The sequence below is a fragment of the Berghia stephanieae genome, chromosome 5 (assembly GCF_034508935.2).
Source record: "Berghia stephanieae isolate SIO BIC M18660-M18661 chromosome 5, UCSD_Bste_1.3, whole genome shotgun sequence".
NCBI classification, from domain to species: domain Eukaryota; kingdom Metazoa; phylum Mollusca; class Gastropoda; order Nudibranchia; family Aeolidiidae; genus Berghia; species Berghia stephanieae.
This window is the reverse complement of record NC_088364.1, coordinates 55,174,663-55,192,349: the sequence shown is the minus strand read 5'-3', so window position 1 is coordinate 55,192,349 and position 17,687 is coordinate 55,174,663. Positions and strand designations below refer to the sequence as shown.

General features: G+C 34.6%; 1 protein-coding gene across 2 annotated transcripts; it reads left to right on the top strand.

The window, feature by feature from the left end:
* The first annotated feature begins 33 nt into the window (after window positions 1-33).
* Window positions 34-16,253, top strand: LOC144973243 (uncharacterized). Of its 2 annotated transcripts, none has more exons than XM_078915447.1 (6): window positions 34-120; window positions 7,426-7,645; window positions 8,777-8,911; window positions 9,421-9,852; window positions 10,629-10,885; window positions 15,575-16,253. In XM_078915447.1, the coding sequence occupies exons 2-6, from the start codon at window positions 7,442-7,444 to the stop codon at window positions 15,960-15,962; spliced, it is 1,416 nt and encodes a 471-aa protein (XP_078771573.1). In that variant the 5' UTR covers window positions 34-120; window positions 7,426-7,441; the 3' UTR covers window positions 15,963-16,253. The 2 variants fall into 2 exon arrangements, with proteins under 2 accessions (XP_078771573.1, XP_078771574.1); XM_078915448.1 differs by having other exon boundaries at window positions 60-114.
* Window positions 16,254-17,687: the final 1,434 nt, after the last annotated feature.

Sequence of the window (17,687 nt, the reverse complement as noted above, 5' to 3'; positions counted from 1 at the left end):
AAAAACTATTTGTAGAATTTCATCGTGTAAATAGAAATAGACAATCCATATTTTTAGAACTTCCTGTTCAGCTTGCTTGTCTGATCTCTAAACAGAAACACAAGAAAGAAGCCGGTAGATGTAAATGATTTTTATTATTTTCTATTTGATTTGAAATGTATTAACTCTTTAATATTAGTATAGGAGGCTATGACTGTTGGTCGCAAATGCAGATATCTATTTTATAATTAAAATAATTTTGCAGAGAGGTCTCTGAAAATTTGATTCAGTGTCAGAGTCCGGCCCAGCCCAGGCCACTTCTATTCTTCTTCAATATGAACATGCCTTCACTTTTGAGAAATCGTTTTGCAAAAACCTTCCTCTATATCAACAGCTTACATGTGTCAACTTCCTTTGCAACTTTTTGATTCTTCCCAACCTTTGTTCATTTAAAAAAATTACGGCCTTTTTTAGCCGTTGATTCGGCTCGACTTCGACTCGCTCTCACTCTCATCGGCCATTTCATTTTCATTTCTTGTTGACATGTGTAATTTCTGAAATCAAATCAAGCTATTCTGATATTCCTGAACGACTTAGATGACTTCAAATGGCTTAAATGTTGATGATAATAATAACAGAACTTTAATGTCCAAAGAGATAGAAATTTATTTTGATTCACATTCATTGAGTCATTGATTGATGGATGTCAATGCCAATATAAAATAAATCACAGTGGCTTCAATCTTTACAATACAATGTAGGCACTTGCAAGAATTTTTCAAAATAGTGATATCGGTATTAATTTAGCGTAGAAAAATAAAGGGGAGTGAAACATTTACTAAAGTGAAAAAATTATCGCTCTATCTCAACTAGATCTAGTTTAAAAGTTATGACCTTTTATGTGGTGAAAAATATCTAGAGAGGTGGGCCTTTGGTCGACCAACCTCCGCTGCACGTCCAACTCGCCTTGAGCATGCATTCACGTAAAATATAAAGATTTTTTTTAAAAACCTACCTCTGTTTCAAAAACTAGCATCTTTCACCTTTCTAAGAAACATTTTGATTTTTCAGAACTTTAGTTCGTTAAAAAATACCGGCCAATCTGACCCGTTGAGTCGAATGAAAACGAAATTTTGTTGTTTACACGGTTCAAAGGAAATGTCGTAAATAAGCTTTCATGGACTTCCTGTGTTGTTTTTACAGTGTCACGTGACCTTTTTGAGAAATTTGTCGTCTGCTACAAATAATTAGACCGGTAGGGGGTAGATATTTTCGTTGGCGAAGTGAAAAAGGGAGTATTATTTCTTGGACTTGTAGAGAGGCCTAGGGTCCACCAGCAGTCAAGTTGATTGAATAAAAGAAAAAAAGGCCTTTTTTATCCGCCGCCACCACCACCGTGAGAGTGGAGGGGGGGGGGGGGGTGCATGCCGACGAGAGGGAGACGTGTCGATTGGTGACCTTGGTGACGTAGACATCTCAAGGATGCTGGCAGTTGCAGTTGCAGGTGTTCTTAACCCCTTAACAGCGAAGCTAATTTTTTGCTTTTAGATAGTAGTTTGCTTTTATCTTTATTATTGTTAACGGGGAATACAGCGTTTCCACCAAGAGAGTAGTCAGACTATCGCAACTCGGACTTCAATTGTCTATAATAGTTTTGCCGTTACTTGTCTTTTGATGATAGAAGATTTGGTGTTAGGTCAAAGATCGAATTTCGCCGCTAAAAGGTTGCATTGCTACTGGGTTTGCTCTTCCCCCCTACCCACCTTTTTTTTTCTTCTTTTTTTTTCACCTTAGTATTGTTGATTGCTGCTATTTCCTTTTTTATGATTAGCAAGTGCCGTAGGAGTCTCACTGGATGCAGGAGTACTGCAATTAACCCTTTGCCAGTGACACTGATTTTTTTTGTTTTTCAAATAATAGTCTTCATTTATATTATTTTTTAACGCAGAAAAAACAAACGTTTCCACCATAAGAGCAGTAAGAATATTGATAAAAAGCGCTTTGAGCACGTTGGGTGGATATTGCTCTATATAAAAGCTCAAGTTTTTAAATTGTAATTTGTTTTTTGTCTTTTGATGAAAACGGTAAGATTTTATTTTTGGTCCTAGTAAGATTGATATTCGCCTTTAAAAGGTTAAGTTGTTTTGTTTTTTCAGTTTTTGTTTTGTTTTGTTTTTCAAATGCGGATACGCTGCTTCTTCCTTTTTTTTTCCTCAACTGGCATGCTATCGCCGTACTTACCCGCATGGCTTGCACACACAAAAGGATACATCTAAGTCACAAAACCTTACATCCAGGTCACAAAATCAGACAACTAGGCCACACATCAAGACATCTCTGTTTCGTTTGTTCCAAGATAGCAAAACAAACCAGACGTCTTGGAGTTCGAAAAAGCTTTCCATAAAATATTTGGTATTTGCAAGACCCCCAGAAACCAATTCCCTATACAGCTCTTGTGCACGGTTACTTATGACCTTGATTTCTTTCGTACCCACCCCCCAAAATCCCACTTATTGTGTGGTATAGGCAGAACATAGTAAATAGCTGGACTGCCACATGCGTGACTAAATTGGCCAAAGAGAGAATCTATACTTTGGCATTAGACACCCATTACCTGATGTCTTGGTTTTTAATCCTAGCCTAGTGAGAGAGAGAAAACAAAACAATCATACATGTATCTGCAAACAACAGAACGTTTTCATTTTACATTGAGATGGGAAGGGGAAGGGATAACATTATGACAAGAGAGAGAGGGTGAGAGAGAGAGAGAGAGAGAGATGGGCGGGGGGATGGGGGGATAGTAAGGGGGAATGGGTAAAGATGAAAGAAACAATGGGTTGCCTGATGACGTAGATCAAAGGATTGTTACAGCAGTGTTCACGGAGCGTACTTCGTGAAATTTTAACCTTTTACAGTGACACTGATTTTTTTCTCCAGATTGCTTATGCAGAATAAATCGTTTCCACCAAGAGAGCAGTAGTAAGAGTATATTTGACTCGGGCTTCAATTAAACTATAAATCGCAAAGCTTGTCTTTTAATGATACCATTAAGACTAAGATCTGGAGTTTGGGGAGTGTAAGATGGAATCTCGCCATTAATGGTTAAAATTGTTTTGATTTAAAAAAAACAACTCACACACACACACACACACACACACACACACGAGCGCGCGCGGTCACGACAGCGAGGACCATCACTGACAGAATGTTGCAACGGTAAACCGGTTTACGTGTACATAGATCCTGAGGCTAGATGCCCCGTTACCGTGTACGTAGGCACTCCAAAAAAAAAGGAAGAAAGAAAGAGACACACACACACACATACTCACACACACACACACCCACACACACAGTCTCGCATCCTCTACGAACTAATTTTGCGCACCAATTTTTACTGCACTTATGCACCAAATTGCATACCTATCTAGGGACACTTTTTTCCGTATCTTTTTCTCAATAAACTTTTTAAAAAACCTTTGTTTTGCGCGGCTATTGCGCGGCAGGCGGCTGGCACTAGGGGGCACCAACCTATGGGTCAGACGAGAAAAACACACGATTTAGCATGAAAATATTTAGGATATAATTTCAAACACAACTTTTGAAATTCATCAAGGATTGTCTAGTACCGAATGTTTTTTGATAGAAAACAAATGTATCTTCAAATCTAAACTGCTTTTGACGGTAAGCGGTAAGTTTTTATTTATTTTTCTGTCCAAACGAATTATTTGTCCTGGTTATAGAAGCTAAGTATTGGTAACACCGGCTCAGCTCTCTATAGAAGCTTATAGGAAAATATGTGACCAAAACACAGCAACCCAATGGATAATCAAGTATAATTCAGAAACGGCTTCAGATACAACTTTGAAATTTTTACATGTGGTAATTCAACATCTCTGTAATACATTGCAAACAGAAAAATAATTATTTATTGAGAGAGAAAGGTATAGTTTAGAGGTGAAACAGCTGAAATCAAGGAAAAATAGATCACGACATGCAAATGAATGACCTATTGGAATTTTGGAAAAGTCAACAATTAAATATTTATTCACATGTAGATAGACCAAATACACCACTGAATCGGCGTCATTTAGTTATTCACTTTGAACTTTTCAAAATGAAAATAGACCTCATAAAAGCAGAGATATGGACTGATAAATGTTTGAGGTGGTGTATTAGTGTTTAAAATGATCGAAAATAGGTGATTCTAAAAACTTCCGCTCCCCTGTTCCCCTAAATTGGACAGACGTCCGTCAAAGGATGAAAAACGTCAAAATCAACAGTGAAAAATCAATCGGAAAAAAAAGGAAGAGAATTGTAAATTATGAAATGAATGCATGGACATGAAAACGCCAATTAATTAAATAATTTAAAACAAAAATAACTTCCATAAATGGAATATATTGTAAGATATAAAGATGTAAAGTTTTGATGTGGATTGACGAAGTTATCTCTCAAACGCAGCAGACGACAGGAAGTGAATCAGTATAAGAAAATGGCAGCTTCTGTAAACAATCGAGGCCAATTACTGTTTTTTGGGGAGCTCTAACTTTTGAGTGCAAACATATTTTGCTCTGAAATTTTTAGAGAAGCTACTTTAATATGTATCTCAGAAGGACTTGTTTTTATTAAGAAGGACCATCTCTGGTTTAAAAGTTATAAGCGTTTAAACACATATACTCTCTTTACACAAAGATTTCTCAAAATCATGATATAAAAAGATAATAATATTAGCATCATTGTATGTAGAATTTTATGCCCTTTCCAATGATATATAATACATGCCATTTCATTCCACTGAGAAAGAAGAATGAACGTTTTAAAATCACTCCTAAATTTTTTCCCCTCAAAAACGGAAACAGAAATCCTCGCCTGTTTTCAACTCGCGAGAGCTACTTCTTGCAAGTGCCTATACAATGGCTTGTATATTTGCAAAAGGCCCCACGGGGCCCTCACTGCAAATTTTCAGTTACAGTACAATCATAACGGGGAAAGTCACAGATTTCTTTGACAAGCAAGTGCATTCAAAACTGTTTTGAACGTTTCCACACATTCAACGTTCGTTATCTCCTGTTCTTTTTTTTTTGTTCGTGGGAAAAAGCTGTGTTTGTATGTGTATGTTCTTGTAAATGGTTGTATGTTTTGCGATGCATTGTGTGCGTGTAACATACCTGATTTGCTTTTTATGTATTTTGGGGTGATGGTGTTTGAGTTTGGGTCATTGATAGAGCTGTATCGGGAATTGGTTTACAAGGGTCTTGCAAAGTCTTTTATTGACTCAAATCTGAAGAGTCTCCCATGGTTTTTGGACTCAAATTCCAATGCGCATGTGCAATCAACAGATAATCTCCTGTGACAATGTGGTATTTGTCTTTCTAGAATAGAATAGATGGTATCGACGTCACTTGATTAGGCCGCTGGCCTGTCGCAGAGTCTTTCCAGTCGCTGAATGTCTTGTTCACAACCGATCTAATGCATTTCTCTACCTGATCTTGTGATCAGGGGCTAGCCTACACTGCACATTCTCTACTGATCTTTTGATCATAGCTATTTTGGGTGGGAGGCACTTCTACACTATGCATATAACTTGACATCACAGCATCTAATCTATTCTTGAAAGCATTGATGCTCGGCACTTTGACGACATTTGCTGGCAATGAGTTCCAACGTTCAATAACTCTTTCTGTAAAAAAGTTCTGTCGAAGGGTGGTTTCAACTCTGGGTTTCAGAAGTGGCCCCTGGTGACTGATTTTGTGTCTACACTGGAGAGTTTATCCTGAGTCGCGTACAAGCAATGTGTGAACTTACAGATCTCAATCATATCACCTCTCAAACGTCGATAGACCATACTTGGCAATCCTACTCTTTTCAGACGCTGTTCATAACTCAAGTCCTTGAGTCCACCAACGACCTCTGTTGCTCGCCTAAGCACACTTTCTATCAGCTTTTATCCTTTTCAAGATAAGGTGCCCATACACAGTCTGTCTATTTGGCAGATGTAGAACATTTCACATTTTCTACATTTAATGGCATATATATAACATTCCTGGATGAGCAAGTGGATGACCCCTGAATGGCCATTCACGTAAGGGGAAATGGAAACTTGCTGTTCTGTGAATGGGCAAGTAAGGCACTCCCTGTTGCAGGGAAACGTATCAAAGGTGGAGGTTAAGGTGGACTGTCTTAAGCGGCTATGTACAAGTTGGTCTCTATAGTGGGATATATTTTAAATATTTAGGAATAACCATTGATAGTTCCCTCAATTTCTCTCAACATAGTAAGTAATATAATATCTAAGAAAGTTGCCAAAAAGATCATACATCCTAAGGAAATTGAGAACATTTCAAGTAGGGAAGAAAACTATGTTAAGAGTTTATGACTCATTGATTAAAAGTGTAATTGCGTTTGGCTGCACCATATGGTTTGGCGGATGCCGACTTAAAAGATAAATAAAAAATTTCAAAATCTATCAAAGAGGCATCAATAATAATAAATCATCCTCTTGATGGAGTTGAAAGAATTCATGGAAAAGCAATAGAAAGGAAAGCATTCTCAATTACCAACAATATAAAACATATTTTAGACCATGAATTTAGTCTTTTACCATCTGGGAGAAGGTTTTGTCAGATTAAATGTAGAACTAACAAGTATAAATCAACGTTCGTTCCATCAGCAATAAAAATGTTGAATATTTCATGTGTTACAGCAAAACCAAGGTGATTTGTTGACTACTGATTAACTGATTAATTTATTTAATTTTAGATTAACTAACTAATTGCTAATGATGATAATTTTTGGTGTCGAATTGCCACAATTGTAACATATTGAAAACTAAATGAATATGTTTATGTTGTGTATATCGCATGCGTGAAAGAAAGAGCGAGAGAGAGAAAATAAGTAGGAGTGAAATATCTGTTCAATGTTATAGTTATCATTTAACGTTATAACAAATTGCCATATTTATGGACAATAAAGATCTATTATTATTATTATTATTATTATTATTATTATTATTATTATTATTATTATTTATTATTATTATTATTACTATTATTATTATTATTATTATTATTATTATTATTATTATTATTATTATTATTATTATTATTATTATTATTATTATTATTATTATTATTATTATTATTATAGTGTAATAGATTATAATAACTGCTGACTATCATCCATCCTCACAGGAGGGATCATTTTTATATACATTCAGTTGCCCATTATTAGAGATGACAATCAATCTCAAACGCCAGATTCTATTATTATCCTACAAACAGTGCTGTAACAATTTCGCAGACGTCAAAAGGTTTTTGTTTTTTTTACTCCTTAAAAATGACCACAGTTTTCTGTAAAAGCGCAAGTGAAATTCTTCAAATTCAATTACTTTTCAATGATGCAAACTAATATGGTTTTTAAATATTTGAAACTTTTTCTTCTACACAGCTCAGTGGAAGTCATAATGCATAGAGAAAGGGAAAACGGACGTAAAAGGCGATACAGTGATGTAAAGATGGAAGATCTGTACAGGGGTCCCCAAGATTTCATGGAAGCTGGTGTCAGGGGATTTCTGATAACTTCCATCCCTGACAGAGAGGAACATTCAATTGATGAGACTGTAAAGGTGTTGCGTAAAACATGTGTCAAATTATATGGTGGAATAAAGGTAAGAGTAAGAGATTTTTTAAAAAATATATTAAATTTTTTTTTTTTCATAGTTTATCTCATTATTAGCTTTGGCAAAAGTTAAGTTGATATGGGAAATATTTCAGTGATTATTCTGTACCTTTTGTCATTTCCCATTTCATCATTAAAATTAAATGTCTGATCCTTATCTATTGCAGACATGAGCTAACTTCCCTGTAAAGTTGCTTTGCTTTTAAAATGGTTGATTATTACGAAATTCATTCATGAGTTCACGACATTGGATTTTGTGTGTGTGTGTGTGTGTGTGTGTGTGTGTGTGAGAGAGAGAGAGAGAGAGAGAGATGTGATTTTAGTTTTTTCATAGATTAAATATGACAAGATATCTGACATGTGGCATTTAGTTCTGCATTTGTATAAAGCACAAATATCCACAAAAGAACAATGAAATGAACAAAACTGAGCAGGGACTAAAATAACAATTTTGCATGACACACTGAAGGGCTTTGATTTTAAAAAAAAACAAAAAAAAACAGTATCAAATTGAATCAAATAAAATGCAAACTTGACAGCTGTGATGTATATATAAAAATGTTTTCCTTTCAATGATTGTCATCTCTACTCATTCAGTCCAAATAATTAAGATCTATTTATTGAAGGGTTAACCTCCTGGTGCCAAGTTACTTATAACAATGCAGTATCTAAACCTTTAAAAATACCTCAATAAATTAGGATTTTTTTTTAAAGGGTTAAAATAATTTTATTGAATATGAATATAAATAATCTTGATTTGTTGTTGAATGAATTGAACAGATTCAAGAGCAGTATTGAAAAAAATCAGTCCATTACTTATACTTCATTATGTCTTTTTATTATACTCTGGAGGATACTAACTGGACTCTCGCCGTTGACAAATTGAGCCAATCACAAATCAGATATTTGTGAGATTTTTTTTTTAATGCCTAAACTGAAATCATCTAACAGTGATTTATTATAATTTTGAAAGTGTCATTTGTTCATTTTTGGACCTGGTACTGTCTTTAGAAATCCTAGATAAAAACTCAGATTTTATTTGCTTTCAATTAAAAAATACAGTATTATTGATTAATAATTTGATTCACTAGTATGATATGATTCATATTTCTATTTATAGCCCTTGAAACGTGAGGATGCGTCTTTTGCAAAGGGATATATTATGGTTGACTTCATGAGCCCTGAAAATGTAGTGTGCTTACCACATCCTGATGCGGATAAAGTTGTGGAGGAGGAAAAGGCCAAAACAGCTGAGGTATTTGTAGTTCATTAAAGTCTATGAATTGCTTATTGTTTTTGTTTTGCTTTCCATGATCTTGTTTATGATAAAAGACATTGGTAATTGCTAGGCAGCGCCCCTTGAGTTTTGTGATTGTTGAGAAATCATGCTGACTGTGTCTTCTATTTCTGTTTCTGTTTTGTCATCCTTTTGGTTTCCGCTCTGTCCAGGGATGAAACCATTTGGTTTTGCCTAAGTCATGGTCAGGATCTTTTGCCAAATGGGAAATAATCAGACACATTTTACTCAAATTTTTGGATTATCTGACCAAATTTCCAGGGGGGTGGGGGTCCTCAAGATTTTCAGAAAGAATTGAGATGAAAATATAATTATTTTACTCTGAAATGGATGTAACCAAACTGCCTGGTCAAAATTTATTTTTTTAAAAGTGATAATGTATATGTATAAGCAAATTTGGATTTACGAATATTATTTTTCTCAGGTATCATTGGCATTTGCTTTTTTTTTTTTTTTTTCGATTCTAGGAGACTACCAAGGAAGAGGGGAAAGACAATGAAGAAATGGAAGCTGAAGATAAACCAGAGGAAGAAACCAAACAAGAGGAGGGAGACACAGAGGCTGAGAAAGATAAGACTGAAGGTGATGCAGAAAAAACAAAAGAGGAAGGAAAAGAAGATAAAGCCAAAGAAGAAAAAGAGAAAGAAGAGAAGAAGAAAAAGGAAGATATGAGGAGAAAGAGGGATGAAGACAGAAAGCCATTGATGTTGGCACCTTACAAGTTTAAAGCCTATCGCACAGAATTACGCAACATCATGTTCCTCAAATCTGACATCCCAGACCCTGTCGAAGTTGTCAATGCATGTTTCGATATGATGCTGGACAGAAAACCATTGTATACAGATTGTGTTCACCAGTTACTTCCTGTACAGGGTGTTTGTGACAATGATTATAAACAGGTGAGCAGTGCAAAATTTAGCTCAGCATTAGATAGCAGATGTGAACCTTATGATTAAGTCTCTGAGTTGAAAGTATTATAGAAACCTTAACTTCTGAACTATGTTTTTTTTTTTTACTTTTTGCGGTTTGTTAAATTATGGCAAAAGAATTAATATTTCAAATGTAAATGAATTAATTAGATTTTAAATGTGTGTGTGTGTGTGTATGCATGTATGTTTTTATTTCTATTTATTTGTTATTATGCCATGTTCTATAATATTGTGATTTCCTTCAGACTTTTTCCACAACTTATCATCAGTTGACATTCTCTCTCCCTCTCTCTATATCTCTCTATCTATCTCTCTCTCTCTCTCTCTCTCTCTCTCTCTCTCTCTCTCTCTCTCTCTCTCTCTCTCTCTCTCTCTCTCTCTCTCTCTCTCTCTGTTATTGCTGTTGTAATTTGTGTATAAATTTATTTTATTGTTATTACTATTACTATTTTATTAGTATTAGTATTATTGTTTTCATCATTTTTTTAGTTTTTAAAAAAGTTTTTATTATTATTATTATTATTATTATTATTATTATTATTATTATTATTATTATTATTATTGTCATTATTATTTTACCACGAACTAAGTGTAAAATATTTGTTAGCTAACTAATATATGATATCACTTAGCTCTTGGTAAAATATTAATGACATTGATATTAATTAAATTGTAAAATTGAAAGAAAAAAATTGTATGTCACATTCACTCAAAATGTATTTAATGATGACTTTATAATTCTACAGCTTGAAATTATGTGCCGTAGGGTGCTGGTCCCATATGTTGGAGAGCACCTTGAAGAAGCCCCAAGCTTTGGCGTCTTGCTGATCAACAAGATGTGCGAACCTGGTGCTGAAGTTCTCTTAGAAGTTGTTCGCAGTGTCATCTGGTGTCTCAACCCCAATGCTTGGCAGTGTTCTCCTTGGGCTGAGCCAGATGTTGTCATTCATATCGAGATTATTGGAAGCAAGATCATACTGAGTGCAATGCCACATTACATGAAGTAAGAAATTGACTCCATTTTTATTTATTTTAAGTACCCGGCTTTCGTTCATTTAATTTTTTTTTTTTTTTTGTGGTTGTGTGTTGGGTTATTTTTCTCTCCCTAACAATATTGTTTGGATCATATTATTTAGAGCTAAATTTGAGCGGCCATAATTTAAAGGGCAAGACAAATATACTGCAATTTTATTAACATCTTCAATTCAATTTTTCTAAATTGATGCTCTGTGCGCTGCTTAGGGACAATTCAATATAGTCATTTTATATTTTTACATTCAAGACTCAGGATTTAAAATATGAGGTTTAATCATATTTAGGAAGACTTATTTACCTGTTTTGTTTTGTTTTTAGATTGACCCTTACAATACTAATTTACAGGCCTTTATTTGTAAATTTTGATCAGATGTGTGATGTTTAGGTCATGCAAATTATTATTTTTATATAGTTGTAATTTATCCCTCTGGATTTCAATACTATTTTGGTTGGGGTTTTTAAAAATAATGTTTTACCCTGTCCATAATTATTTATATGTCATGAGTAAAGTTTATAATACTTTATTGAGGAAGTTGATATAGTTTCTCAATGTGTGAAAGGCTAATATTTGTTTTAATTGAAAATTGAATTTTCAATCAGTCAGACATAATAACATGGCTACTAACTGTCCTGATTTGGCAATCTGAGAAAAATTGAATGAAAATAAAATTGGACTGTTTATGTGTGGAAATAAATCTAGCATGTCCAGGAACACGCCTTTTTCACTAGAAAATTAAAATAAGGTACAAAAAAAGCTCAAAATGTAGATTATAATAATAATATATATAATAGTCCAAACATACTGCTGTTTTGGGGTCATGACAGTGCATTAGGGTGTCCCACTTGAGCTCTTTGAAAAGTTGGCAATTAGTACTATTAGTAATAATAATATCAGTTTGAGGCAAAGTGTCACATTTTTACTTTAACTTTAAGCAAAGACATACTCCAATCTATTGCTTTTAAATATTTACTTACAATGCACGGAGGCTGATATCAATGTATCTTACCCTGAAATATAGATTCAAGGGTTTTATTTATTTTTTAAATTCATTCATTACCACTCATGGTTGATACAGTAAAATGGACATCTTTGATTAAAGTAGGGCGAATCAATTTCACAAAGTAAAGAATGGGCTATATAGTGCAACACAAGTACATATTTCTGTGTAATGTATTTTACAAATAATATGAAGAATGCGAGTGGTTTCAATAAAGTCTCATAATGAAGTGTATTCTTTTGTGGGTCATTCATAATAGAGGTAGAAATGAGTTTCCATTTGCATGTGATATACAATTAGAAGACAAAGCCAGCACATTGTTGATGCATGGGTGCAAGAGTGCCGGCTACAGCCGATTGGATTACCGAAAAAAACGTCGGCTTTTTGCGATTTGGATTTGATTGATTTTTTTTTTTTTTTTTAGTTTATTTTTGTATATTTTAAAATTGTGCAACTTGTGACAAGAAACTTAACAAATTACTGCACTACAACCTTTGGATTAAACAAACAACAAATGTGGCCTACTATTATGAAGACTAGATGCTGAGAACAAGACTTCAAATGACGAGATAAGTCTGTGAATCTTGCAGGCCTTTTCAGATTATATATCTGGTCATAAGTAGACTTGCAGGCTTTTTGAGGTCCAATTGCTTGCACCCATGTTGATGACACACGCATCACACTGTGTCTTTATGGGTGGGGTTCCTGACCTCCCATTGTGGTCAGGGAGGCACTTACGTTGTTTTCTATCTCCCTTTATCTTCTTTCCAATATGCTTTCTTTCTTTGTCTTGGGATGAAATTACTGGGTTTTGTCCTGGCCCTGACCGGATACCCTAGCTGGGAGGGAAACAGTGAAATGTATAGTTAGTTTTGGTAGTCCTTGTTTTAGCCAGTTCAGTTTTGTCCAGGCATACCATATTTGGAGGGAGACAATTTTTAAGTTAAAATAAAAATTGCAAAGAACACGTTGAGTTATCTCCCTGTGTAATTAACAATGTGATTGTGACTTCCATCCGTTTAAGGTTCGAGGCGAACTGCTTTCATAGTTCATACAACTTCACTCTGGAACTTCACTGATATTACATAAAGACCTACATTTTAACATAAAGCAGACAGGTTGCATCCTGTAAAAACCAGGATGAATTAATATAAATGTGATTCACAACATGTGTCCTACAAATTTTGGTTGCACTGAAATTTTTTCCTCATTTCATTCCGCAAAAACTGATACGTGGGGGGGGGGGGGGGGGGGGGGGCTCATTTTTATACACGGCTAGCAATTTGTTATTTTTATAATTTTGTGAATTTCGCAATCATTTGATCATTCTAAAATTATATGAAACTTTTATTTGTTGTTTATTCATAGAAAGTGAAAAAAATAGTTTTTCGCTGGATTTTGCAACCTCAGTGCCCTCAAAAATATGTTTCACCGATCAAATGTGTAATAACATTATATCCTACAAATTTTCTTCCGAAGTGTTTTGATATTACACTACTATTCATCCAGCCCCATCCAGTCTCCGTTTTCAATAAGTTATGTTTGCCATGTGAGCTTTCATCTATTCTTCTTGACTGTAGTTAGTTTTTCTCAACTGGGTACTTAACTTGCAACCTAGACATCCGTTGAAACCGTGCTCCAAAAAAATATAACCATGTTTAAGTCATGTTTGATTTATATGAATTATATAGGCTGTAGAGTGGGAATTTTAAAATTTCATGTCGTAGTCGAGCTCCAGTTGCATCCCAGGCTGTTGTACAGGGTTTGTACTGTACCTAGCAGTAATAGCCTTTAGTCAATACTAACATAAGGCTGACCCACGCGATTTTTTGCAAAAGAAATTGATGAATTTTGCAGAAGAAAATAACTAAATTTTGAAAAAAAATTGCAGAACTTTTGCAGGTTTCTAAATATGTTGTATTACACATAACTGCTCCATGTATTAAAATATCCCCGCGGAATTACGCAATTTCAAACTCAAGATTATGGGACAAAAATTGGCAGATTTTGTCAGAAACTATGCTGATTTGGAAATAGCCACAAAGTTGGGAAAACAAAATTACAATTAAAATCTTCATCACTGCGCGGAATACAAATTTTGCAAAAAGTAAAAAAAAAAAAAACGAATCAAAAAATATGTCAAAAATGTGCAAAACATGCAGATTTTGCAGTTGCAATGCAAATCCGAAAATTTTCCCTTCTTTTGCTGGTGCAAACTGCAAAAATCCGCAGGGCCAGATAAGGCAAAAGAATTTTATCCACAAACGCTCTAGTTGATGTCCAGGTTTTTTTTTCAAGATTTTCGTCTTGGTGATGATAGTAGTAATACCATGAAAATAGAGAGAAGGAAAAGAGGAAATTGAGATATTTAAGATTTGCATGTTTGCACTGTCTCCATGCTGATATGTTGTACTAAATCTTTTAGCCGGGGGCTGCCAGTGTATTATTTTTACTAAATTTATTCTTTTGTTTCAAAAAAGAAATAACTCTTTGGTAAAAACAAAAAGTGATGAGTTTGACTGCCTTGCCTAATATTTTGACTTTTAAAGACATTAAAGGATAAGCCAATGGGGCTGTACGCTGTATTTTTTACTGTAGCCATCTTTGTAGAAAATGAATACACAGAACATAACCTTGAAAAGTGAGTGTATTTCTTGATTATTTTAATTGGCCATCCACTTGCCAAGGCCTATGCTTGTGTTATTGTGTATGTTTTGTATACAGTCAGCTAGCCCATGTGCAGTGGCTCATTGTTGGGTTGAAATGGATGGTATTGAAATGAAACTTGGATTCTTAAGAAGAAATGTACAAAGTTGTCCAAGGATCATAAGAAAACCCTGCTACAAAGTCTTCGTACGGTCAATTTTCGATGATAGTGCATGCATTTGGGACCCCATGAGTAAAAAGTAGATAGAACAGCTTGAGAAAGTTCAAAACAGAGCATGTAGGTTTTTTTGTAACAACTACATGAGGACTGAAAGCATCAGTCAGATGTGCTAGAGCCTAAACGGGTCACCATTACATGAGAGATGCACTATACAAAAAGCTAAAGTCCTCTTTAAGGCCTGTCAGAGATCGACAACAATCCCAATTGATAGCCTTATTCAAAATGTAAAAAAAATACAGCTCTCATACCAAGTCCTGCAGTCACGAGTAAATGCTCATCTCAACTCGTTTTTCCCAAGCACCATCTGAATATGGAATTCTTTGCCCGAAAATATTTTTAAAATAAATGGCCGAATTGAATTTGACAGAGAAATTGATAACATCAAAATAAAAGCCTAGGCAAGTCCATCTGTTCTTACCATACTCACAGTTGCGAGTATCTTCGAAGCACAGAGTTGCGACTTAATGTTAAGAAGAAGAAGAATAGTTTAGGTCATGGAAGTATGTCATGTATAATCTATTATCTTTTATAATAACTTATTCCCTAATTAATAATGAATACAAGCGTTAGTTCTATTTTAAACTATTTTATCCCAAACTGATCCAGAATAATGAATTTCTGGATTATTATAGAGCATATTAAAGGAAAAAAACTCTGCCCCACTTAGAAATACAGTAGTTTTTTGGATTGCAGGTACCTGACTACTAGCTTTTTCAATGGTATTATATTGAATTATAAGATTCTTTTTTATCTCTTTGTTTGAAATTTCCAGGTACAGACAATACAGTCCATTTGCAGTGCATGAATTGGGACCAGGAAGATCAGAAGATGAAGAGCTCCTTTTGAAAGAAATAGAAGATAATAACAGAGGAGATAGGGATAGAGGGGGACGTGGAGGGAAGAGAAAAGATGGAAGAGATGGAGGGAGAGGTAAAGATAGAGATGATAAAAAGAAACCAAAAGATAAGGATCAGGGTGAGAAGAAAGAAGGAGGGGAGGAAGGTAGCAAAGAAAATGAAAACACTAATGAAGAAAATAAGGAGCAGAAAGAAGAGGTAAAGGAGGATAAACCCAAAGAAACAAAAGAAGAAGATAAGAAAGATAGCAGCACAGAGAAGAAGAGTTCGAGATCGAGGAGTGGCCCAAAATCAAAGAGTTGATTTATTATTCGTACATATATTTCATTTATATTTCTTTCACCATTGTGTATCATCAATACAGATTTGTTATCACTCATTTTTTTTTTTTTTTTTTTTTTTTTTGATATCATCAATTCATGATATAACTTTTATTTTTTATTAATGGTGTATTTATGTTGTTTTATATTTTAATGGAAGTTGTTTGGGGGATTTTATTTTTATCATTAAATACAATTCTCTTATTGTTTTCACAAATTCATTGTTGTTTAGATGGAATAAAATACAATAAAGATTTGATGAAATGAAAGTCAATGACACTTCTTAACTTACTTCCATAAAACAATTAGCAGGAATATTTCATACATGGTTTTATTGGAAGGGTCTTGTCCCTTTTGGTCAGGTATCTTTTTATATATGACTTTAATTTTCCCAAACCCCAAGCTGAGATTCCCTGAGCATGCGGCCGTTAATTGTTGTCAACTACCTTTTCTTATCTATAAAGGTCTTCTACTGATACTGGTTTAATCCAAGAATATTACAGGAAAATTTGTGCCAGTATTGTAATTCCATTTAATTTAAAGGTCGATACGTATGTGGATAAATTCTACTTCATTGCATCTATAGGATGAGGTCTTTTGACCTTCCATGGTTGGCGTAGAGGTCACTCCTGCTATTTCTTCTCTCCCCATTTACTTGATTTCCTTTTCCAGGTCCCTTATTTGTCTTGGAATATAGACCTGTAAATTCTCAGTCAATTAACTGAAATCAGTCAATTTGTCAAATTCAAATATTTAAGAAAAAAGGAAAGAAAGAAAGAAGTGAAGAAAGAAAGAATTCACAAATCGTAGTCGATTGACCGTAAAGTAATTAGGAGTGTTCCATAACGCTACGCATAGCTCATGGGAGCCGTTAATATTAACGATGGATTTATTGCCAAGGCTAAGCGGCGCTTTTTAGAATTGGCGTGACTGAACACATCCCAGTGTAATTTCACACAGCCTTCGTTAAATTATTTTTTCACTTTCCAACCTGTCGTGATCCCAACGGTAGCCAATTTTAACTGAGCCGCCGAGCGATAAATTTCACTGTTTCGTCTAAGCCAAAATTGACCACAATTACAAGCTGGGTTTTAAAAGTATAAAAAAAAAAAAATGCGAATGCCGGAAGTAACATCTCTAGTAGATGATGGAGACACCTTTAAATCGAAAGTTAGATTAGGATAGATTGCTACAAGCACATTTCGATTGCCTCACATTGTAAACAAACTGGTTGACCGTTTCTTCACTGATTGAGTACCTGATTATAAGGAACAATGGTAAGTAGCCTAATTAATTCCCGTGCAAATCAGGACGTTTTCTGCCATTGTTTTGCTCAAGCCCAAGCGAGCTTGCTGTTTTGTGGCGATTTACCTTCATTTCGATTCTTTGAATTTTTCCGCTACGCCTGCCGAAGTTTCTTCTTGATAATTCACTTCTACTTAATAATTCAGTGTATTGGCCAGAAGTCATATTTATTTAAGTTGTTTTTTCTCTGTCATTTACTGATTGAAAATCAAGTTTGCTCATTGCTACATTATTCTAATGTTCTCACAATGGCTGAGCTGTTCGTGGATCGCAATTCAGACTTGTCGAGCATCGATAAAGTTAAAGATGTGAGTGAGGAATAAATTCAATTGGTCATGGCTAGAAGTTAAAGATGATAATGGTGATTATTTTTCTGACTATGTCAAAAAAAATTCCAGAGGCA

Coding starts and splice junctions, on each gene's coding strand:
- LOC144973243 (XM_078915447.1), top strand. CDS start 7,442: ATGCATAGAGAAAGGGAAAACGGACGTAAAAGGCGATACAGTGATGTA. Junction 9,853..10,628: donor GTGACAATGATTATAAACAG/GTGAGCAGTGCA, acceptor ATAATTCTACAG/CTTGAAATTATGTGCCGTAG. Junction 10,886..15,574: donor GCAATGCCACATTACATGAA/GTAAGAAATTGA, acceptor TGAAATTTCCAG/GTACAGACAATACAGTCCAT.